This window comes from Zonotrichia albicollis, chromosome 5 (assembly GCF_047830755.1).
Source record: "Zonotrichia albicollis isolate bZonAlb1 chromosome 5, bZonAlb1.hap1, whole genome shotgun sequence".
Taxonomy (NCBI): domain Eukaryota; kingdom Metazoa; phylum Chordata; class Aves; order Passeriformes; family Passerellidae; genus Zonotrichia; species Zonotrichia albicollis.
In genome coordinates this window covers 46,943,296-46,967,405 of record NC_133823.1, presented here as the reverse complement: position 1 = coordinate 46,967,405, position 24,110 = coordinate 46,943,296, and the positions used below count along the sequence as shown (strand labels likewise).

Genomic DNA, 24,110 nt, shown 5'->3' with positions numbered 1-24,110 from the left:
TTTTTTCAGCATAAATATAAACAGTTATCCACTGCTTTCACTGCAATCAGAGATTAAGAACAGAAACTTATCTAATTAACTACAATTGCCAAGGTTTATAAAAATAGCCCATTTTACTTCAGAATAGGCACTACTTCAAATGTTTTCCCAGTATTTACAGTAACTTGTACAAGTCTACTTAAAAGCAAAAAACCTATTAGACAGAGCATTTTTTACACACAAATTTCTTTGAATTCTCACTGTATAAACTACAATAAAGAAATAAAAACAGAGAATTGTCCTATATAAGATGCCTGCTACACCTTAAGGAAGCCTCCCTCTGCTATCTCTGTATCCTCAGTATCTTCCTGGCTGCTCCCACAGGCCTTAAAAAGATCCATTGCATTTTGAGAGTATTCTGAACTTGAGTCTATCTCCAACAGTGAATCTCCATCACTTCCAAGCACCTGGCTTCTGAAAAACGTTAACAATGTTTTGGTATTTTGTCCAAGAAACACCGAGACATCACACATTTTAAAGATGTTATCTGATACAGTAGCTTATTAAAGGCTATGGATAGTGCAATTTGTTCTGAAGGCTTGAAGAAATTTGACATATTAAACAAACACTGCAAGGCAGTACACAAATATTACACACTTGACAGACCATTTTACTTCTGTATAAAGCTTACTCTTAGAAGAAAAGGTTTTTTGTTCAAAGTTCTCTGCAAGATCTTCAACTTACAAAACTCTAGAAAGAAACAATTCCAATGATTCTTTCTTCCTTTAGATCACTTTTGTGATTTCTTAGAGCACACTGGCTGGCAGACCTTTGGACACTTGCATTAATTATGTACCAGGTCGAGCAAAACAAGCTTCTCATGTTAATGCTTATTATGAATTGCTTGTATTGCAAACCAAGTCATGCTTCAACACTAAAGTAGCCCAGATTATCATCCAAAAGCTGTTTTGTGGTTTACAAAGTTCCAAATGTAATTTTCAGTTACTTAAAATAGACATTACAGTACTGCTAACATTAAAACAAGCCCAGACCCAAAGTACCAGAAAATAGCTGCAGCTGGCATTACAAATGTCCCTGTGCATTAAAGACAGTCAGTCAGCTCCCAAGGCTTTGCTGTCACTGAAGGGAGGCACAGCAGAGTAACCAAATGCCAGAGTGCCTGGCATTAATGAATGCACTGAAACACCATCAACTCTGGGTGCCTTTAGACAGCAATTCTAGGAAGGGGAACCAGGGTGCATTAAAATAGCATTTGGTGAAAACAGGTTAAGTTTATCCTGTTCTGACCAAACAAATTAATTTCTCCAATTCCAGCTGCCCAGGTACTTTGAAAAATAGAACTCAATGCAACATATGGTTGCAACATCTGCTGTGGTTTAGTTGTGCCCTAAACTATGCTAGGTCTGTTGTAATTGTAAACTCAGGGTCTGACTCGAGACAGGAAAGGACCAGCCCCCACCCCATGTATTTAATGATGCATTTTTACCTCTGTAGATCAATTTGTCTCTGTGCTGCTGCTGGCTTTTTTGCTGTGTCTTGCTGTTTTGGTGCTTTGGCATTACCTGCCTCTAAACTCCCTGGGCCCTCCTGGTTGGCTGCTGCCCTCTTCCTTCCCCTGACAGGTGCTTTGTTTGTTTCCTCGTTTTTTGCAGTGGTGCCCTGAGGTTCTGGTTTGGTTGGTCGCCCTCTTCTGGTTTTTGCTGCAAGCGATGGGCCTGTTTCTTCTACACTTTTTTCTTCTGTTTTTTGATGAATATTCTCAGTTCCAGATGCTGTTGCTGTTCGCTTTTTCCCACGTTCAGTGCTATTTCCTTGTGTTGTCTGATCAGAATTCATCTCCTAGAAAATAAAAATCATGAATGTGAAGAAAAAATGATTCCCAAAGGCAAACCCAAACTGTTACCTCCTTCCATCAGAAACATGAACTTTTAAAACTGTATTGTTATGAAAATACATCACATGGTCTTAGATTTTGGACCTTATCCTTGCAAAACCATTTTCTACATATTGTGTAATGTTACTAACTGCAGCTAATCTATCTTTTAGTGGTGTGAGAGAGATTACTGTAAGAATAATTATCTTTATGAGCTCCTCCCATGATAATTTTTCTGGACAAGTTCCTTTTACTGTCTCTTTGTCAAATGACAAGAGAAAAGTGAGGAGCAAAGAATTATTTCAATACAGCAGTATTTACTGTTTACTTCCATACATGCAAATTTTGAGACCAACATTCAGTAAAAGTGCAGTTTACTGAAGACCTAAGTGCCAGTAAAGAAAAACCAAAGGAATAAAGAAGTAAGAGCACACCAAAAATTCAACTTGCTGTGTTTGTTAATTCTTCATCATGTCTGAATGGGCATGGCCTACATGCATGTTCCTCTCAACACACTGACCAGGGTAATGCAGTGACTGAATCCCATGCAGAGGTGTCTGCACACGTGGAACAGAAAGGGTGAGCAATGTGCTTCTCTACAGAGAGCAGTGTTCATATGGAAACAAAGAGGAAGCACCTGGATGCTAAGCCCTCATTTGAACACTGACTTCCAAAGCAGCTGGGAGAAGGGGTGGAGAAAAGGAGACTGAAGAAGTATGGCTGGGATGATTCAGCAATTTCCAACAAACCAACGCCACTATTCTAAGTGCTGGATCTGAACCAAGGACTGTTTTTGTTAAATATTCTGCTGTTGTTTCTTATGTTTTCAAATGAGGCAATCTCTGTAACCTTCACTACTGTTCCAGCAGCTTCATAGTAGACACTTACAGTTGCTATTCACATGAACTTTAAAGATTCTCTGAAATTCCAACTTCAAGAACCTAGAAAACATTTTTGAAATTTACTTTATATGTGCTTTGCCTAACTCTTCTATGTGATGATACAAATCCAAAACTCCTGTTTATTACTCTGATTTCATCTAATAGAAAGAGATTAAGCAGATATATAACTTCTTCAAAAGCCTAAATCATCTATGTATCCCTACATTATTAAAAAAATCGACTTTAAATCACAGAAATCATCTAGGTTGGAAGTGATCTTCGAAAATCATCTTGTCAAACCTGCTGACAGTGGGGCCTCAGTGGTTATCCAGGGCTTTGACAAGTCAAGTCATGAACACTGATAATCCACCACTTTTCTGGACAGTCTATTCCAGTGTTTCAATTTCTCCACAGTTTTTTGGAGGTTTTTCGTATTTTCTTTTCCTGCTTGCATCCAGACAGAATTTTCCCTGAAGCAACTTCTTCCAGCAGCCTTTTTTCCTTCCAGCAAGCAGCCTTGAGAATACTTCCTTCCATCCATCTTTTCCATGAATACCTTGTAGATATTGAAAGACTGATTGATCCTCTCCAAGGCTTCTCTTCTCTAAGCTGAACAAACTCAACACTTCAAACCTTTCTTCACACAACTTTTCCATGCCTTAATCACCTTGGTGCCCCCTGCAAGGCTCCCTCCAGTTTTTGAGTATCTGCATCAAACTGGGGGGGCAGCCCAGTATTCCAGGTATGGCCTAATGAATGCCAAATGGGGTGGAATAACCACATCCCTCTATTGCTGACTACTCAGGACTCAGTTTGCTGTCCTCACTGCAGCCAAGGCACACAGCCAGCTCATGTTCTCTTGGTTATCCACTGGGGATGGTCCCCAGGCCCTTCCCAGCCAACCTGCACTCCAGCCAGGCAGATCCCAGCATGCTGCACAGCTGCTTCAATTCCATCTCTCCCAGGTGCAGGACTCAACTGTGTTAAAATTCATGCTATTGTATGTTTTATAAGTTAAAAAATCTTTATGATTTACACATGAAAGAGGGGTGAACCAATATATTTTTAATAGATTAATGAAGATTTTAGTTGTGACAAAATTTTGAAGTTAGGTGTCTATTTTATGCTGTAGGACCACTTGACATTTTCTTGGCAGTAATTTCAGTTAAAGCTACTACAGGTGTGAATTTTCACTTTGAATCCCAGGGTCGCTGTTACTTATATTGGAAAATGCAGAATAAATGTGGGAATATTTTGGAATTTTAGAAAAGAAGAATGAAGTCCATTCAAATGAGTGCTATAAATTACTCTGGATAAAATAAATAGCCATTCTGAAGACATGGGGTCCTCTGTCAGGCTGGGAAACTGACACAACTATATGAAATGAAACTGGATGTTACCAGCTCCTCAGAGAACTGGTGCACTGAAGAAACCCCCAATGTCAACTTATTACAGACATCAGTCCATAAAATTCCTGGACATACCTTGTTTTTCACAGGTTCTGTCTTTGCTGGTGTGACTGAAATAATCCTCACAGGATTTTCATCATTTTCACTGACTCCGGTTTCTGATATATCTGAACTTTGTTCCCTGGGAACACCATGGAAGACATAATAAACCAAAAATATACAGAAAAGAAGAAAAATGTTTGGAATTATTTGGGGTAAAGAAAATGGGGTGGGGGGAAGGGGAATCAACACAATAGGCTAAATTAGTTTAAAAACAATTGAATTTGCCCGAGTCCACACACATATTTTCTTTCCCAGAACTGGGAAAGGTCTGAAAGGAATTGGCTGGTCATTGAGCCAAATCCCTTACCACAGACACACCACTGTATAATGACTTCTGCAAACTTAAGACCAGAGCTCTAAAATAGGGCTGGGTTCTTTTCCCAGATAGAAAGAGCCAATAGAGGAAAATATAGTGAAGAATAATAAACACCAATAATGCCCCAACTTCATAGAAAACAAAAGAACAAAAAAGAAAAAATTAAGATTATTACAACTTGTATCGTGCACACTTTACAGAACAAACTCTGAATGCAGTTATACTTCCCTTTGGCCTTATGAAATGTACCAACTAGACTTGACTTTCTCTGCTTTCTTTCTCTGTTTATTTTAGCCAGGTAATTAATTCCAAACCGAATTAAACAGTATTAAAATCTGAAAGTGCAAACCGTTTCTCCAGACTAACAACAAATTTTAAAACTCCGCATCCATATAAAAATAATGCTTGCTAGAAGAAACACTGAGTATTGCCATCATATGTTGCATCTTTCCACTGACACCCTGACCTGCTTCAACAAGCTCTTTTTATCATCCTTAATCTCACACAGATCAGAATATTCTATCTACATCAAAAACGTTTCTTGTTTCCAATCAGGATTACTCGTAATTTATCCATCAAAACATCATAACACAAACTGAACCAAAAAGCAAGTATGGAGATTTTATCTATTAAGAACTACATTTTCTAAAACTGGACAAAATAAGGACACTCTTCCAACATGTAAACACACACACCAGATCATCTCCTGTCCTAAAACTTGCAAGCACAGTGGACACCATTAAGTAAAGAGGTGATGGAAGAAATGTTGGACTCCCATACCTTGATCTGTTTCCTGCAGAAGAGCTCAGCTCAGAGTTTACACTGCTTCCAGTCTCTGATCCTGTAGTCCTAATATATGGTCTCCTTCCAGTTGCAGATAATGGTTTGTTTACTGTGCCTAATACACCGGTTGGTTTTGGCTAGAAAAAATGTTTAAATATTAAAAAATGCAAACTTCAGATACATATTTAATTTTACAAATATTTGCTTGAGTATTTAAAAATACTTTTCCTGGGATAACAGTCTTGATCACAATGCCATCAGTTTAGAGCTACTAACCTTATCTTTACTTTAAAAACATTGTTTATCCTTTTACTTTTTGTGATTTAAAAGCATTTAATCAACTGCTCTTCTCTCTCGCATGCTTTGAAGACATAGCAGCTGGAGAAGTCTCAACAAAAGCCAAAATGTTGGGCAATATTAGATTTGAGAGCCTCTGGATAAGGATGAATGGGAAAGCAAATAAAGCTGACATTGTTGTGGGAGTCTACTACTGACCACTCAGCCAGGACACTACCAGCAGTGATCAGCCTACAGGGAATTAACTACAGGATCCTTCTGGATCAACTGCCCTTGGCCTTATGGACAACCTTGGCCCTGGATATGGGGGACAGCAGACTTTGGGTGCTGTAAGACTTTTGGGTGCTCTGGGAATCTGCTGTTGAAGGTACTGCCATCTATAAATGCTGGTCCCTTTTTAGGAACCATCTCTTAAAGCATAGGAGCAGGCAAGTGCAAAGTGTAAGGCGTCAAGCAAGTGAGGCAGAAATTCAGCCTGGCTGAGCTAGCTGAGAAGGGATCTCCTTCTGGAAGTACACAGTATTTGGAAGCAAGGACAGACAACATTTCAGGATTACAGAAATGCTGCTCACCACTGCAGGGAGAAAATTCCTGTGGCCAAAGCTTGATTAGGGTTCAAGTTGGCCAGCACCATAAAGGTGACAAAAAGGGCTTTTTAAGATATGGCAAAAGCAAAAGGAGGATCAGAGATAACACTGGGCCATTACTTGATGAGGCTGGTCACCTCACAAACAGGAGGTGAGAAAGCAGAAACATTTAACCCCATCTTTGCCTGTGTTCAACACCAATGATGGGGCCGGGGACCCCAGAGCCCTGTGTTACAACACTGTATCTGGGGGGAATGATGAACAACCCCAGCTCCCTCAGCTGCTGCTCGTAAGACTTGTGCTCCACACACTCCATTGATTTTGTTTTCCTTCTTTGGACATGCAGTAACCTCAGCCACTCAGCAAGTGGAGTAAATAAATTATTATATTAAAAAATAATATCTTTAAGTAAATACTGTGCAGAATTAGCACTAGGACGATGCAGCCACTGAACATGTGTCCAGTAACAAGCCTTTCCTACAGAGATTGTTGCTTTTTTGCTAGTCAGTGTTTTCCATCATCTGTAATATCCTTCTCCCACCTGCTCCATCATAACTTCCACCCATGGGAATTATATTTTCTTCTCAGGAATACTTTAATTTATTAACTTGGCCTCTAAGGAAATGTAAAATTACATGAAGAATGTGATATGCCAGTTATGAAAACCTCCTTAACTGCTCTCCAGGGACAAAATATAAAACTTCCTGTTGCCTACTCAGCCTGAGCACATGGGTCAAGTCATCAGCCACAGCAAGATCTAAAACGTTGTAACTGTATCACAGAACCCCAAAGAGATAGTGTTTACTTCTAAATCATATTTATATCATTATATGCAGAAAAGTAATAAAACAATATAACACAAATGTATAAATATAATACTTCAGTTAAAACTCAAGCTGGCCACTGCAATGGAAGATAACAAAAATTTGACAAATACATTAACAAAAGGAGGGCCAAGAAAAACCTCAGTGCTTTACTGGACATGGAGGGAAACATTGTAACCAAGGACAAGGAAAAGGCTGAGGGATTTAATGCCTTTTTTGTCTCTTTAACAGAAAGGTGAGTTATTCTCAGGCTACCCAGCCCCTGAACTGGTAGTCAGGGACAGGGAGCAGAACAGATGAATAGATCCCCTGCAATCCAGAAGGAATTAGTGGCCTGCTGAGCCATTCTGACACTCACAAGTCCATGAGGCTGGATGGGATCCCCTGAGGGTGCTGAGGGAGCTGATGGAAGAGCTCACCAAGCAGCTCCATCACTTTTCATCAGTCCTGGTTAACTGAAGAGGTCACAGATGACTGGAGGTTGGCCACTGTGATGCCAGTCTACAAGAAGGCCAGAGGGAGGATGTGGCAGATCTACAGGGCTGCCAGCCTGATCTTGGTGATCAGTAAAGTTATGGGTGATCTGCTGGTTATCTTGAGTGCTATCACATGGTGTGTACAGGGCATCAGGCCTAGCCAGCAGATTTACGAAAGATGGGTGCTGCTTGAGCAACTTGATCTCCTTTTATGATCAAATGACCTACCTAGTGGATGAGGAAAGGCTGTGGATGTAATCTACCTGGACTTCACTGAAGCCTTTAATGCTGTGTCCCACAACACACTCTGGGAGCTGGCAGTGCATGGTTTGGACTGGCACTCCTCACTGGGTTAAGAACAGGCTGGGTGGTCAGGCCCGAGTGCTGGTGAAGGGGCTCCATGCAGCAGTGCCCGAGGGAGCAGTGCCAGGACCAGTCCTGCTCAGTACCTCTACTGATGACCTGGTCTAAGGGATTGAGTGTCCCCTCAGTCAGTTCACAGATGACACCAAATGAGTGGCATCACTGTCTGCTGGAGGGCCAAAGGCTCTGCAGAAGGACCTGCACAGGCTGGATCAATGGGCCAAGGCCAACACTATGAGGTTCAACAAGGCCCCTGCCAGGTCCTGCACTGCGGTCACAACAAGCCCAGGCAGTGCTCCAGGCTGGGGCAGAGTGGCTGGAAAGCTGCCCAGAGGAAAAGGAGCTGGGACCACTGGCTGAGAGCTGCTGAGCATGAGCCAGTGAGTGCCCAGGTGGCCAAGGAGCCAATGGCATCCTGGCCTGTGTCAGCAACAGTGGCAACAGTGGCCAGCCGGACCAGGGCAGTGACTGTCCCTCTCTAGTCAGCACTGGCAATGCCACACCTTGAATCCTGTTCCCAATTCAAGGTCTCTCACTGCAAGGACACTGAGGTGCTGGAGTGAGTCCAGAGAAGTGCAATGCAGCTGGTGAAGGGTCTGGAACAAAAGTCTTATGAAGAGCAGCTGAGGGAGCTGGGGGTGTTTAAAATTCTTTACAACTGGCTGAAAGGAGGATGTAGCCAGGTGGGGAGTGGTCTCTTCTCCCAGGCAGCTAAAGACAGGAAAGAGGCAATGGCTAAAAGCTGTGCCAGGGGACGTTGAGGTTGAACATCAGGAAAAATTTCTTCACTGGAAAGACTGTCAGGCATTGGAATAGACTGGCCAAGGATGTGGTGGAGTCACCATCACTGGAAGTATCCAAAAAATACTCAATATGGCATTTAGTGCTGTGGTTAGTTGATATGGTGGTGTTTGGTCAGTGGCTGGAATCAATGATTTTAGAGGACTTTTCCAACCTTAACAATTCTCCTACTGTTGTACTGAACCTAACTCTGCATTGTTTTGGAAAGCCTCTCCCAGAGGTGCTTTGCTTTGCAAATAGAGGATGTTAGAATCACAGAATATCTACAGCTGGGACTCCCTGAAATAGATGTTCAAAAGTGCATAGACATTTGCACCTGAATTTAACAGCAATAAAAGCTATATTAAAAATATTACAACCGAAAATTTAAGATCACCAATGCTAGTGGTATCACAATTCTCTACATGCATCACAACTTTACACCAAGCTTACTTCAGTAATAGAAGAAACTAATCAAGAACCTGTACTCCAGTGCACAGATAACAATCTTGATGTAGAGTACTCATCAGGTAGTATGTTCAAGGAATTAATTATATGTCATCAAATAGAGTTACAAAATTACTGTCCACGGAACCTTAATATAATTTAAATAGCAGTCCAAAGCATTTTAAAAACCACAAGTAATATTCTAAGGCTTGCAACTTGCCACAATACAGTACCTTTCCTGTCAAAAGAAGAACCCTCGTCTCTTCTGAAATGTAATTCCTGTCATTGCAGAAATCCTGCATAAACAAAAAATTAGTTTGTATTTGATGTCTCAATCTCACCTCTTTTTTTATAAACACTCAACTAACTTCTCAGATGCAATTATCAAGAGTTACACATATTTCACACCTCACAACCGGCTGGCTAATGAATCAATCCAATAAAGACAGGTCAAACTCGTATTTTGGTGGAGATTTACAATGAGCATTACTGAATGACAGTATGCCATACTTGAAATTGGGATAACCATTTTTCCTTCTAAAATGACATTAATTTTTTGAAATGATACAAAACTGCTCTTCCTCTTTGTTCACTTGCACGTTTTTAATGGGAAGTCCTAACAGAGGAAAAGAGGTGCCACTTTCTCTAAACAAGTTGAAAGTTGTTACCTCTGTCACGCTGAGTATCAGAGTTTACACAGACCAAAATCTCATAACTGAATAAAGGCACCAGCCCACTGTTACATGGCATCTGCCATTTCACAGTTAAATAGGAAATAAATTTTGCTTAAACTGCCTCTGGAAAAAGGCAGTTAATTAGCAGCCTAGGGCACTGAAAAATGTCAGCCAGTACATTCTCCAGGACAACTAAAACATCAGGTCTGGTCCCCTAACACCTTTCAGAAGTAGGTCTCTTGGAGAGCAGTAGTGCCACTGCTGACAGCAGAGCAGCACTTGCCAAAGCTAGTAATAAGAGGACCAATTTGTACAGCAAGCAGAATAGCCCAACAGCTACTGAGAGACAGTAACATAGCACAGATAACATAATCCCTTTTTTTCTGATTTGCATTCTAATTCAGATATACAGTCAGAAAAATACATATATTCTCATATATTCACTTGTAAAAACACTAATGAAATGATTCAGCAATTCATGCCAACATATCAGCATTAATTCCACTTAGCTCTCACTTGGTTACAAACATTTCTGTCATGTGTTCATAATACAGACAGCACAGCATAGAGCTGACTTTAAAAAATTAATTGCTGATAACAACATATGCATTTTCCCACTCATTATCTTACAGAAATAACCATCTAGCAATCATCAAAAAAACCTATTTCCCCTCATTACTTTGGAAATAAAATTAACAACTTTACCTTTTCAGGCTGTGTAAAAAATTTGGTTGGCAACACAGGGTCCTTCGGTGAATCTGCATTGCACAAAGCACTTTTGCTGTTGATTACACATAGTGCTACGTCACATACTGTGTAAAGTTTCTGGAGAAAAAAAGAAGAAAAGCATGCTTTAGGAATTACTCACTGTTTTTACAGTGTAGAAAGAATGCAGTAGTTCAAAAAGTTTAAAATGTGTGTTTAAATAACCACCACTAAGGACATTTTTAATAATTATATCATTAACCATAGTGCTGGGTCAGATGACACTATTTATAAACCTAGTAATACTTTACATGACTATGCTGTACAACTGAAACTCTTGCTCAATCAAATCACCTTAAATGGTTTCTCATCTCTGCTAGAAATGAATGGGTTTAACAATAACTGTATAATGCAATATTTCCTCCCCCAATAGCAGAACACACTTATGTGAAGAAACTAGGCAGCTGTTAAAATAAGGCAGGCAGTAGCAGGAATACTTTCAAAAAATGCAGTTATTATGTACTGGCTGAAGTCAGCAAGGTTTTGCAAGAATGAGATTGGAAACATACAGACAGTGCTTGCAATTAGTAGTGTCTTTAAAAAAACATTAAAATGTCAGAGCTAGTTCTTCCAGACTTCCTGCAAATCCTACTTTTGAAATCCTCAGTCCATCACCCAGCACTAATCTCAACTGCATTTCTTACTTCATTGGCCTTTGGCTCATCAGGAGACTGAGCATCTCGGGTAAGCTTGATGTTTTCTGACATCTTTTTCATGAAGGCATGGCTATTGTTTTCATTCTTTGTCATTAAAACTTCAAGCATGAACCACAGGCACCTAAAAAGTCATAAAACCACAAGCAATTACACTCCAGCTTTTATACTACAGTTCCTACATAGAAACGCTTCACCAAATTTTGTTAGCTGTACTAGCTTTTTCTCAAGAAACCAAAATCAATTTGAAGACATAAACAGATAACTTCATATAATGGAGTAAACAGAATCTAGACCTTTACCACACACAGTCTTAATTGTACTCCTTTGAGGAAACCTGCCAAATTAGTGTGCTTATTATTACCTCTGTAAATACTGCCCAGCCAATCAACTTTTTTCTCTTCCAGATACGAACAGAAACAGGAATTCTGGAGCTATCCTTACCCTAATGAAATTCTGTAATGACTACCTTGAGCACCATGTCCCTATCAACAGTGGACCATAAGCACACTCAAGGCAGTCTTGAACAAATCATGCTGCTGCTAGACAGTTATCCACATGAGGTGGATTAAATACTGCAGTTCAGAGAGGAGAGGAGACCCAAAAATCAGATCAGATTCTTCCTAATGTTCCAGGTAAAACTTAATGGAATTAGCCTTCCTAGGTTTCTTTCTTTAAATCTTGCTTACTTACAGTGAGACTACATTAAAGTTTGACTGAAAGTTTGTTTTACAATTTTTTCAATTATGATATAAAGCCCAACTGGTCCATCCATGCTATCACTTGCTATCAAGCTCCACCACTGCATATGGTTAGAGGGTCAACAGTCACTATAAGGTAAAATAGTGCTTGGTTGGGAAAGACATACAAATTCCCTGCTCACAAAAGCCCCCATCTTCTTACCTGATAAAAACTGTAATGAAAGAGGTGAAGGAACATCTCTCTCAAAAGCTCAGAGGCTAATGCTCCATCAAAATACTTACAGAGCTATCTGATGTTCAAGAAACTAAGATGTCTCTAGTCTGACTTGCATCCAAGAGCTACAAAAGCTATAGTAAATCAATCAATCTGTCTTGACATCCATTGTAAATGTCTTTATAATGGATGTAAAGACAGCTTTACATCCATTACTGTTTTCAAGAACTTGAATAGGATGAATACAGGAGCAGTAACATACCACCCTGACCCAGGTTCTGCAAAATCCAGTGTTACCCCAAGATTACTACTGAGAGCACATTATACTCTAGTAATCCCAGTTAAGTCATGTCAAATTCAATTTGACATGTTCAAGTCAGCAGTAATATGCTGACTTTCCTACTAAGTCAGCATATTACATAAATAATTATCAACTTTGAACAAGACCTTTGCAAAACACCAGTGGGATTTTATGTAAAAAAATATCCACCTAGAGGAACACAGTCACATGAAGTCATTCTTTGTATCCATTTCAGTTATTTCATATTATGAATTAGGAAGAGAAAGACGCTTGAGACAATATGAAGATAAAAAACAACCAAGCCCAAACACAACCCTAGAGGATAAGCTTAAAAAACAACATCAGTAACAGTAAGTACCACAGATAATGGTTCAGGAACTGCTAAGCAGGCATTTACTGTACATCACTGTATCTAGGCCATCTTAACCAAGACAAACTAGGGAGACACCTACAAAACACACTGCAAAGCCTGTTTTCCAACTTTGCAAGCATCTGGGTTAACACTTTGAAGCAAACACTAAGACATTCAGAGCTGTTAAAAGAAACACTGTATCACATTGAATGGAAAACATTTTTCTCATATCTCAGGAGACTCTTCAGAGAAGTATTCCTGCCAAAATTCCCCTACAGAGTATTTCTTTGTTTGGAGCAGTCCCTTCTGGCTAGTTCAGCCAGTCTGTGACAAACATGAGGGAGGAAATTGGACAACAAAGGAAAGCTATAGAAGGACTGTCCAAAAAAGCTCTGCGCACTAGAAAGTGCTTCTCAATGGAAGTATTAACTCAGTGGCTGCCAATCAGAACTTGTTCCCATGCATTCTGGATAAAGTGCATACTGGAGGATGCTTTCAGATGGTGCCAGGAACAGGGAGTGCTGGGACAAAATGTAGACTTGTTGGTAAGGTAAAAAAAAATCTTCACTGACTTCAGGTCTGACCAGGTGTGAATCAAGAAACTCAGAAATCAGAACACACCAAGCTTTTCACTTAGAGAAAGAATCAGACTTGGACTGTGAGAAGTGAAGGTGCAAAAAGCATTAAGATCTGAACTAGTCTACTGGTGCCAAAAGAGAACTGATTTTTGGATGATGTATATTGTAGTATGTGGTCATACATGCCTAATACAAAACCAACAAAGCTCAGTTTCATCAAAATCAATACAACAAAAAACTAAAACATTAAAACCAGAGCTGTGTGGTGAGAGAGACAACATACTTAAACAATTTTTTAAGCGTTAATGATTTTCTAAAATTTTAAAATTCACTGCAAGGCATAAGGAGCAAAAGAAGCTATAATTAAGATGTGAAATATTATTTGAGTCACACAAGAAGGTTTGAATGTGGAAAGAGTACAGAACAAGCTCCTGCCAAGTACGATGGTATTGTATACAGTAATCCGTGCTGAATACATTAAGAACCACTAAGCCTGCACTGCTGATTTATAGCACAAATGTAAGTCAGCAGCAATTACTTAGGATGAATTTTAGTAGGCTTGCATAGGAAGGGGAAAATAAGGTTCCAGCGAGGCAGGACCTACCCAGCTTCACTGTTTTCAAGTCTTGGAGAAGCGCCCTATTTTAAAAGTTCCAAAATATTTGAACTAACATTACTTGACATCCTATAAATATTCCTAGGGTCAAAGACAAGACTCTAAGATCATTATTTACTTTAAAAGAAGCATACACAACTCACTAATTTGATATACTACAGTGTGACTTACAGGTTACCATTTGGGCATTCAGACTACACTGCTAAGCAGTTGTTGATGCCTTCTTCCCATGGTTAAAGTGTTCCATATTTCCATTTTCCATTTACTGGTTTAAAAGATACTGTTGATAAAACAAGTATTTCTTCCTCCTAATTAGTATTTTCCTCTTCCTGATCAGTTTCTTTCCAAGTGCAGAACAATTCTCAGCATAAGAATTCTGGAATCACTTGACACTTACTCTTTGACATCACGAAGCTGATCAACATCCTGAGGTTTTGTGAAATCTGGATCATGTGCCAGTAAGTGAATCATATATGGTACCACATATTCAGGCAGCAAGGACAGCAATTTTTCTACAGTAACAAAAATAAAAAATTGCTTCTATATTACACACATACACATGCATCATAAGAAAAACTTTTTCAAAGTACAACTTTTTCAAACATGAAATGTAAAATTATGACTTGCATTTTCTTCCTACTGACTTTACTTTAAATGAATCATTAAAAATAAATCAACATTCACTACTACAAAACTACTTGGTCTTGCTTCAGAAAGGTGGTCATAAAGCCTAAAAATATCAGGACACAAAATTTTGATTTTTGAGCAAAACAACTACAACCATAAGAGCACTGTATTTTACATCCATAATTCTCAGCAATGTACAGAGTAGTATTTTTTGATTTATGCTAACACTGAACTAGATAAATTTAGATTTGAATGTGTCTAATATAAAGATGAGGAAACAGATTAAACTTACCTAGTGTTTCTTTAGAAAAACTAATTGCTTAAGGTTTATAATTATTCCTTCCAGTTTAGTATTATTGTATTCTTAACAACTGTAGTGAAATACTAACCATTAGCCATAGGATTTTGCTTAATATATTCTCTTCGTATACTGATGTTTTTGAGCAAGCACTGTCTGGCATGTGCTCTTCTCTCCTTCACAGGGTCTTTGGCACACAAAGCAAAGATTGCCATATATTCCAAAGGGAGCAGTAACTTCACAAGTGCCTTATGCAGCTTCTGGGCAAATATCTGCCTCACTTGGTAGCACTCATCCTATAGCAACACAAACCATAAAAGTGCAACCATCAAAATCCTGGTCTTAAAAAAAAAAAAAAAGGCATTCAAGGTGGAATTATGAGGAGGCTTTCTAAAACTACGAACAGAAGCAGCACTATTAACATGTGAAATTAAAACTTCAATAACTTGTGAAAGCTGCAGTGAGGAACAGAATATAGTCTGCAGCAGCAACAAAAGCTCAGATGTAAGGACTCAGAACTCAATTAAGGGTCACTTCAATTCTAATGCAGTTACTTACATTAATGACGAGTGCACAGAGCTGGAACTGTTCTGGGGTAATTATTTCATGGTAACAGGGTTCCTGTGCAAGCTTCATTATTGCACTACCAGCAGCTAATCTCAGTCGAGACATATCTGATTTACTAAACATGGCAGAGAAAAACCCCAAATAATTAATCACAGCTCACCACAACTATCTGCATGTCTCTAATTTCTTCTTTTTACAAGATCAATGACATCCCAGCAACACAGCTCTAGATCAAGCTAAATTAACCCTACCAAATTTGTAAAAAATAAAGTGCTTTACTTTCCCCACAAAAAACCCTCTACTTTGAGTAAAACAGTGAAATTAGATGAGTCAAGTTTCTTGTTGTCCTATCACTGTCTAAATTAAAGCAACACTTTTGCCAGTTTTTCTCTTTCCTTCCTTCCTTCACCCTCAAGATGAAGTTGAGGTGCAGCTACCTCACAGTTGGAATGAACAAGTTCCACCCAAGATAAAATCTAACATGCCTGGGAGGTGGTTATCACTCAATTGTTTTCAAAGATAGCTCTGCAGGTGTTCTACTCTCTACAATGTCTTTTACTAGGAAAATCATCTAATTTGGAACTCTGTAGGTAATAGCAAATTGCAAGAAACGGAGTATCTAACAGAATTTCATGCTGCCACTCCACTCCTAATATTAATACTCTGATCAAATCTGTAGCTAACATGATGCTGACCTTAACATTCCACAAACACTCTAAAAGAACCAACATTCTTTGAAATTCTAAAACAAAATGTATGGAAGCCAGCAAGGAACAAACTCTGACCTGATTCGTTTCTGTTCTGTCAAGTCTCCTTCGCTGACGAGCATGGCTGACAACAACCGGAGTGTGGAATTGGCGGATTTGGACTGGTTGTTCTTCATACCCAACAACCAGCGCACCAAAAGTTTAATTGCCTGCACCTATCACACACAAACAAATCAACAATCAACTTACTTGCCAGAGCTGGTAAGTAACTAAAACCTACTGTTGTCAAATTGAAATTCCCATAGATTCCTGTGTACTAGAGCAGATACATTTTTAAAGGAACAGAATGAAGCAGTAAACATTTAGAGTGAAAAAGAAGCAGCAGTATTTCTGACCTCAGGAGACTACAACTATGATGCACTGTCTTTGCAAATTTGCATCTGCAAAGGATGCAGGAATACTTGATACATGATTAAAAGCAACTAGATAAAAATTCCCAGAAATGGCCATAATTAGATTCCCATTCATTGGGGCCTCAATTTATTTCAAATCTGTTTACAGTCAGTAAAGTCAAATCTGTTTACAAGTCAGTAAAGTCAAAGTCACTTTTCTTATAAGGAAAACTACAACTTTTGAATTTCTTGATCATCTCAATGCTCTGAATAATTAATATCAGTAAGTGAAGACAACAGAACGCATAGTTTCTATCAGTTTCATCAGTTTTGTGCATAATCCACAAATACAATAATATTCTAATAGGACTAATACAAAAACACTTGAAGGGATTTCTTCTAATATTCCCCACAGCTTGAAGAAAAGTAAATTTTTAATTGCAGATATACACATTATTGCTGTTAGCAGATAACACACCTTGGCTAGTACTTCTGGGGAGACTTCTTCATCTGGAGACCACAATTTTCCATTTTTCTCACCTGTTGACTATAGAAATTCATGTAAGTATACAAACTGGTTCAATCCATACAGAAAATGAAGAAGTAAAAATAGAAGAAAGTAATGGATTAGGCTTTCTTTTCCAAAAAGTACGTTTTATAATGCAATTATCACTGTACTAACCACTTACAGAACATTACTTTACAGACCCCTTTGACAAAAAAAGGCTCTATTCCCCACAGAGCTCATAATAGGCTAACAGCATAATAAGCACTTACAAAAAAAATAAAAGACAATCTTACCCTGTCATTCATTAGGAGATCTTTCACAATGAAATTTGCAACAACAGATTTCATTGGAGAAGCAAACTGGTCTGGAGCCAACATAGAAATATGACCCAAAGAGACCAAGGGAGTTATAAGCTGTTCTGGTACATCAGCATTCAAACTTCTACTAAGAGGCTGGAGAAGGAAAAATAAAAAAAAAAATTCAAATTTCAGCTTCAGTTAATTAATTAACATGTCTTAAAATAGTTTATTTTACTGCTGTATTGCTGATGCATTTCACTGCTTTTCCAAAAGATTTAATAAAATTAGCAATCAGAAGTATAAAGAATACAATTTCCTATCCAACAGAGTAAATAAAAATCTCATATAAGGTAAGGGCAGAACAAATTCTATATTCTCTTCTTATTTTAAAGTGAAACACGGTCAAACCTGAGTGACATGGGAAAAAACTTTGACTTAACTTTGTTCAGAAGTTGTGAAAACCTGAATCCCAACTGCCAACGGTAGAAAACAGCAGCCAAAACCTTGGAAACTGCCAGGGACATTTCTACCAGCCATCAGTATTTACCTTCCAGGTAACAGTCACCAGGACAATTCCTGTATCACCCCACACCATTGCCTCAGATTCTGGGATGAGGGAGGGAACAAGCACTCTCACAGAACTCTAAGCAGAAATCCAACTCTGCAAGCCTAATTCAAATCTTTTCACACTTATAAATTATGCACAGGCTCAAAGACAGCCAAGATTAAGAACCTAAAATATTTTACAAGTGCAGATTAATAATGTTATTATTTAAAAGACTACAGTGAGAAGTAATAAACTGCTCTGTATAGAATATCTTTTTGCTTAATAACTTGTCTAAGGAAGCAGTAAGTGAGCAGTAAGCTGATACTTGAGCTTACAGCCAAACAGTTTTCTGCATTCACTGCCTCATGAGGCAAGGCTGTATGTGTAAAGACCTCAAAGCTGGGTAATTGAATACAGCTTGAAAGCAGGGAATGTTATCTCCCATTTAGTATCTGCTAAATGTGTCCCCATGGGATTTGTGTGGATAGAGCCAGCATATTTAGCTTACTGCCCCCAAACTTCTCCCGTGCAGATAAAAAGAAAACCCTTTACCAATCAGACATGAGAATATTAGTAAACTGTGACTTTAAGAAACAAATATTAATAAGTTGCTATTGTAAAATTAATAACTTAACTACCATACCTCTGTAGGCTTCCTAACTTCATAAACTGTTACCTCTTAATAAACAGTAGGAATTAATTTTAATTACTAGTATCAATTAATAACAGAAACAAATCTTAAAGGCAACACATACCTCAAAGATCTGCGCAAGTTGTACTTCTTTATTTGAAAATATGGCATGTATACAGTGAACAGCTTGTTTTGCCTGATGAGGAGTGCCTCTTTTTGCTTTCTGATGCAAAATCGGAATTAGTGTTCTGTGTGAACATTAAATAGAATACTTCAAAATGCAATTTGCAATCTACAAAAAAATAAGTATCTTCACACACACAAATCTATCATCACTGTCTTATAAATCAAGTATTCCTTTGAAGTCTGTTCAGGAAAGATCACAATCATAAAGTAAAAAGCAGGATGGAACTGTATTTAGCAATACTTGAATATCTGACTGTACACATACAAGAAGGAAACAACCCACAGGGAAAAAAAAAAATCAAACATAATAGAAAATAATGATCAAAATAAAGCTGTTTAGGAAGACAAATGTAAGGTGGGGGCAACATGACAGTTTCAGCTAGGATGAATTCCTGGACTTATTATCCAAGCCTGGGAATGACAGGGCTGAAGAAAATCTGTGAAAGCTAAGAATAACCTGAACATCAGTGTGCTTACAGGCTTTTATAACCATAACTTTTAAGCACAATGTATACCCAAGCAAATAACTGCTTTGCTGTGAGATTTTGAATCTCCTGCAATCTACCTGCTGATCAGAAGGCACAGAAGGAAAGTGCAGGGCAGAAGGCACTCCCAATACCAGGTGCAGGCTGCTCAGACTGTGCAGTGTCACTGCCCAGGCAGGGCTGGAAGGCAGGCCTGTCCCATCAGAGCTCAGCAGCTGGGACACTAACTCGGGAGGTTCGCCCTGCAACTCACCCAGCAACTAACATGAAAAAATGGACACAGAAACATCCTCAAAAATCTCCCTGCTTTCTTGAAAAGCTCTTTGATAGTATTCAGTACATGGATTATTCAGCACCCTGCTGACACATTCTACATAATCAAAATTAGCAACTGAGGCTAAAAAGCAACTTGCTGGGTTGAAAGAAGCAAACCTCAGTTTCCTCAAAAGCCCCACAAAAACCAAAACCAAACCAAAGACCCTGAGAAACATGTTAACAGTATCCTGAAGTAGAAAATCTCTTCTCAAACCTGCCAAGATTCCACAGATTGGATTAAGAGCCAAAACAGGACAGAATTCAGTAAAACCTACAGTTAAAGTAAGTTTCAATGGCTAACCTACAATTTTCATGGTATTAAGTATAAGTACATTAAAGTGTCTTTGCCAGGCCTTGGTGCAGCAGTTACAAACCACACCTCAGCACACCCCAACTCACACAAATCTGCAAAAGGTGACATGTTGACATGCACTTTTACATGTTTACATCTACAAGTTTACACATGGTCCACAGGCTCTGTTTGAGCATGACCAGTGCTTTCATCAGGGTCCAGAGTCACATGGTAGTCCCTGTCCATTAACTGGTACAAAACCTCTTATTCATTTCCTATACAAGGAATAAGAACTTGAGCTGCTGCTGGTGAACACTGCTTCAAAGGATGGCACACAGAAGCATTTTAAAAACCCCAAAATACAAACAGGTCCCTTGAAAAAAATTATCATCTTGATTGTATCAGGTCGTTCATTTATGATACATGAAGTCTGGAACATCTCCTTGTCCTCAGATGTCTTTTTCTTTGTGTCAAGTGTAAACACTGACATGGTTTTTCAGAATGCCAACCTGACTTGCCTGGAAACCATGCCAAGGATGCTACATCCACTTTAACAGTTACATTTTTAAGTTGAGACCTCCCAGACTAACCTTCACCAATACCTGGCTATGGCACGAAGTCAAACGTCAGCAATACCAGATCCTTTGAGAGAACATGATATAGCCCAGCAACAGAATATTGATAAATTCTGGTAGGGAACCAAAGACACTTGGGACTATACTGGGAACTGTACTCACAATGGGGACTGCTGAGCTTTTCTTTCTTTTTACCCCTACAAATGTCTTAAAATGTATCTCATATACCTGCATTTGTAATATTTTCCTTTTGTCTGAAATCTGATCCCCATTCAGAAGAATCACTGAGGTTACAGCTTTAATTTACAGCAAACTTAAAAGTGTATACTGATATGCATTTTAGCATGGCAATATCCAAAATGATATTTTGATATATGAGAACTTGAAACCTGTGATTTATTATTCGGACATGTTAGTTACTGACAGGCTGATTTTAAGGTTCACATGTTATTCACAAGGTGTTTAATAGTCAGTGAATACCTAGTAGATTATGCAGCTTTAATCAGCAGTACAGCATGAACTGAATGACAGCTTATAGACAGACAATTATTCTTTGCTAGAAATTCATGCTTGCTTTTAGATTTTTGCTTCCCATTTTGTTTAATAACAAACAGAGCTGTTAACTATATTAGAGATTGTAAGTGTGTTCCTTACAAAGATAGAAAAAATGGTGTGAATGACAGAAATGAGTAGAAATTATGCCAAGTAATCAGATCTTTGCTGTATTTTTGTTGTTGCTTATTTTATAACCTAAAAGATTTGCAATGCACTGGTTTTAATGTCTCTATTGTAAAAAGATTTTGAAGAAGTACCTAACACGTTCAATAAACACATAAAAGTGTGAGAGCACAGAATTAAAAGATGAAGAGATAGGGACAGAAAGGTGCTAAAGGAAATCAAAATCACGGAAGAGCAGTTGTTCATATTACCAAGACTAGATAGGGACAACACATTGAATAAACTATCAAGAGGCAGAATTCCAGATAAGAAAAGGAGAATGTAACAATACTCACGATCTTATTTGTGGCAAGTCTGTTTCTATTTTGTGACCCGTGTTTCTGAAAATCTGTATGGCTGCCTCAGCTACCTTATCATCTTCCATCCTGAGGCACTGCAGTAGAGACTCATAGGTCTCTGCAGAGTGGAACGAGGTAGGATGTGTAAAGGACAGAACCTGCAGACACACATTAAAACAAAGGTATATTTATTCATAGTAAATGAATAATCAGAAAAACAAAATTATGGCTGTTTATGGGCATTACCATCATCATAAATAGCTGTTACATGCCCATACAAAACTATTACATTCATTAAATGCATTGCAGAGAAGATGATATAGAAATTTTCAAATAAAAACACATTTCTTCAAACAAATGCTTATTCAAGAGTATTTGTTTATATTGCAATCTATTTAAGAACACTTATTTTCAACCTGATTTATCTGAACTGCAATTTTAATTTTTCCAGAATCTATAGTCCCTGAGCAGAAAAGAAACCAAGAAGGTTAAGACATCTACAAACAAAACATGTGCTACTGAAAGGATATTTCAAACCCTTCTCTCCCTTCCACTTCTCAGCACCACTGAACACAAGTTCCCTTTTTCTCACTCACTAACATGGCTCTTGAGCTAACTGCTTGCTCTCCCTCCAGTGCCACAGACACCCCAGAGAAGGTGTCTCTTCCAGTTGCCCCGTTTCTCTTCCTCTCACTTTACACCTTTTTCTCTACTACTTCCCTAAGTAGTAGAGCAATTCTGATTCCCTAAGCAGAAACCAATTTCTGCTTTAACATGTACATTTCAATGCTTGGCACCCTTTTCAAAACATACTTCTTCCAACAAACCATCTCTTCCATTATTCTTCTTTCAAGTGAGTACTAATAAGCAGTTTCATACATTAAAAAAGTAATTATCTAAGAAATAACTACTAACCCCATGCTAACATGAAATTGTTGCTCATTCCCCTTTTGCCCCTTCCATTACAGCTGCATTGATGCAGATTACCTTGAGAAGTTCAAGCCCTGCACGAATAGCAGTATCAGGACTTACACCCTCCTCTTCATCATCAGCTGTCCCCTCTATGGATTTATTCATTAGTTTTACTAGTGCACTGAAATGAGAGATAAAAAAGGAACAAACAAGAAAGTATAACAATGTTAAAGGCTGGAGATACAAGCAAGATTACTTAGTTTTCACAACACATAAAGGGAATGTAACAGTCCTTGGGGTGGTGTTGGCATTGCTGTTTGGTTTTTGCTATTTTTAATTTATTACATTATTATTTTTCCTTCTAATTTCACTTTCTGCAAAAACCAATTCTTTAGGGGGTAAAAAAATCCACCCAAAAAACCCCCTCCATGCTGGTGGCATTAGATCAACACATACTTGCACAAGTTTCAGAACATAATTAGGTTGCCAGACAAGTCTCAAAAGAAATCAAAACATTCTCTTACACAATCCCACAAAAGCTAATTAATTCAGATGCTCTATGGAAGACTGTGCTGCAGTTAACTATGTGAAAATTATGTTCACAGTTTTCACCTGAAGCCCCACAAACAGAATTTTCACCATGAACTGCTACATTTTAAAAATCATTTTATGGACAGCACAGCAAAGCAGCATCAAAAGAAGTTGCATCCTCTAGGTTGCTAGGAATGAATACATCTACATAATTTTGATTTAAAACTCACCCACACACTTAGTGCTAGGACAGACCAATTTAACCACCAAGAAAATAATTTTTTTCTTTTGCTATTTCTAGCATATTTTAATCATTCATGAGTCAATTGTTCATGATCTTTCAAACTTACCTAATGGCTTCTGAGTCAATATGTACAGGGGCAATTCTTTCCAAAAGAAATTTGACCATTTCCAGAAAAGGATTTGTTGGCTGCTTAGGATTTGCAAGTTTCCGGGCTATCTCCCTCTATAAGAACGTTAGATACAAACAAGAATTACACTCATTTTACTGACTTCTTTAGCATGTTGAGTAAGCTAAATATAGTTACTTTTTTTTACCACAGAGATTGTCCATATAATCAGTGAAATCTTTTTAAGAGAGGGGCTGTTGGTATCTCCACACCTCTCTTGATCATGTTATACTCAAAGCAGACATACTTAACAAAACTATTTAAATAGGTTTCTAGTTAAGAGTTCTTCGGGGATTCTTAAGAATTGCAGCCCAGGTTCAAAACAGATCTAAAGAAGAGTGAAGTGCAGTACACAAAATATATATGTCTGTTGTCAAGTGTAATCCAGAAAACTGTGGGTAACCCTGCAGTACTTGAGATTTCCTAACAATGAAAAAATTGTCCTGCTTCCTTCCCTGTACAATTTCCAAGCCATTAGACAAAACCCAAGAAGGCTATGTCTGTTCATAGATGCTCTTCGTGATTTTTGCAATTCCTGTCAATGAAATTGCTTATTTTGCCTTAGATCATAACAAAAAAATCTGTGGTGGGTGGCAGAATCTGGAAAAGTACATTTTAATATTAAGGTGTGTGTTTTTAAAGAGGTCAAATAAAATGAGAAAAATAAAAGAGTGATCTCAAAATACTATTCTAGGATGAAAAATAAATCAATAATATGCAGATGATAACAGATGACTTGCTGGTACTTGAAAGCTGAATCAGCGTGAGAAGACAGTTTGGGAACCTCACCACAAAAGAAGCACTTGAAACAAAATATTTT

General features: G+C 38.3%; 1 protein-coding gene across 2 annotated transcripts in view; it reads right to left on the bottom strand.

The window, feature by feature from the left end:
- The window catches only part of PDS5A (PDS5 cohesin associated factor A), a 77,257-nt gene that overhangs the window by 1,478 nt on the left and 51,669 nt on the right, over positions 1–24,110 (bottom strand). The window contains exons 17-33 of one of the 2 annotated variants that reach the window (XM_074541587.1): positions 23,231–23,346; positions 22,425–22,530; positions 21,435–21,595; positions 18,693–18,816; positions 17,385–17,543; positions 17,062–17,130; positions 16,270–16,406; positions 15,476–15,599; positions 15,009–15,213; positions 14,390–14,504; positions 11,222–11,354; positions 10,518–10,637; positions 9,372–9,434; positions 5,362–5,501; positions 4,239–4,344; positions 1,487–1,839; positions 303–453 (exon numbers count right to left, since the gene is read on the bottom strand). In XM_074541587.1, the coding sequence (XP_074397688.1) occupies positions 303–453; positions 1,487–1,839; positions 4,239–4,344; positions 5,362–5,501; positions 9,372–9,434; positions 10,518–10,637; positions 11,222–11,354; positions 14,390–14,504; positions 15,009–15,213; positions 15,476–15,599; positions 16,270–16,406; positions 17,062–17,130; positions 17,385–17,543; positions 18,693–18,816; positions 21,435–21,595; positions 22,425–22,530; positions 23,231–23,346 (2,382 nt within the window). The remainder of the gene's footprint in view (positions 1–302; positions 454–1,486; positions 1,840–4,238; positions 4,345–5,361; positions 5,502–9,371; positions 9,435–10,517; positions 10,638–11,221; positions 11,355–14,389; positions 14,505–15,008; positions 15,214–15,475; positions 15,600–16,269; positions 16,407–17,061; positions 17,131–17,384; positions 17,544–18,692; positions 18,817–21,434; positions 21,596–22,424; positions 22,531–23,230; positions 23,347–24,110) is intronic. The other variant, XM_005490517.2, reaches the window with a different exon arrangement.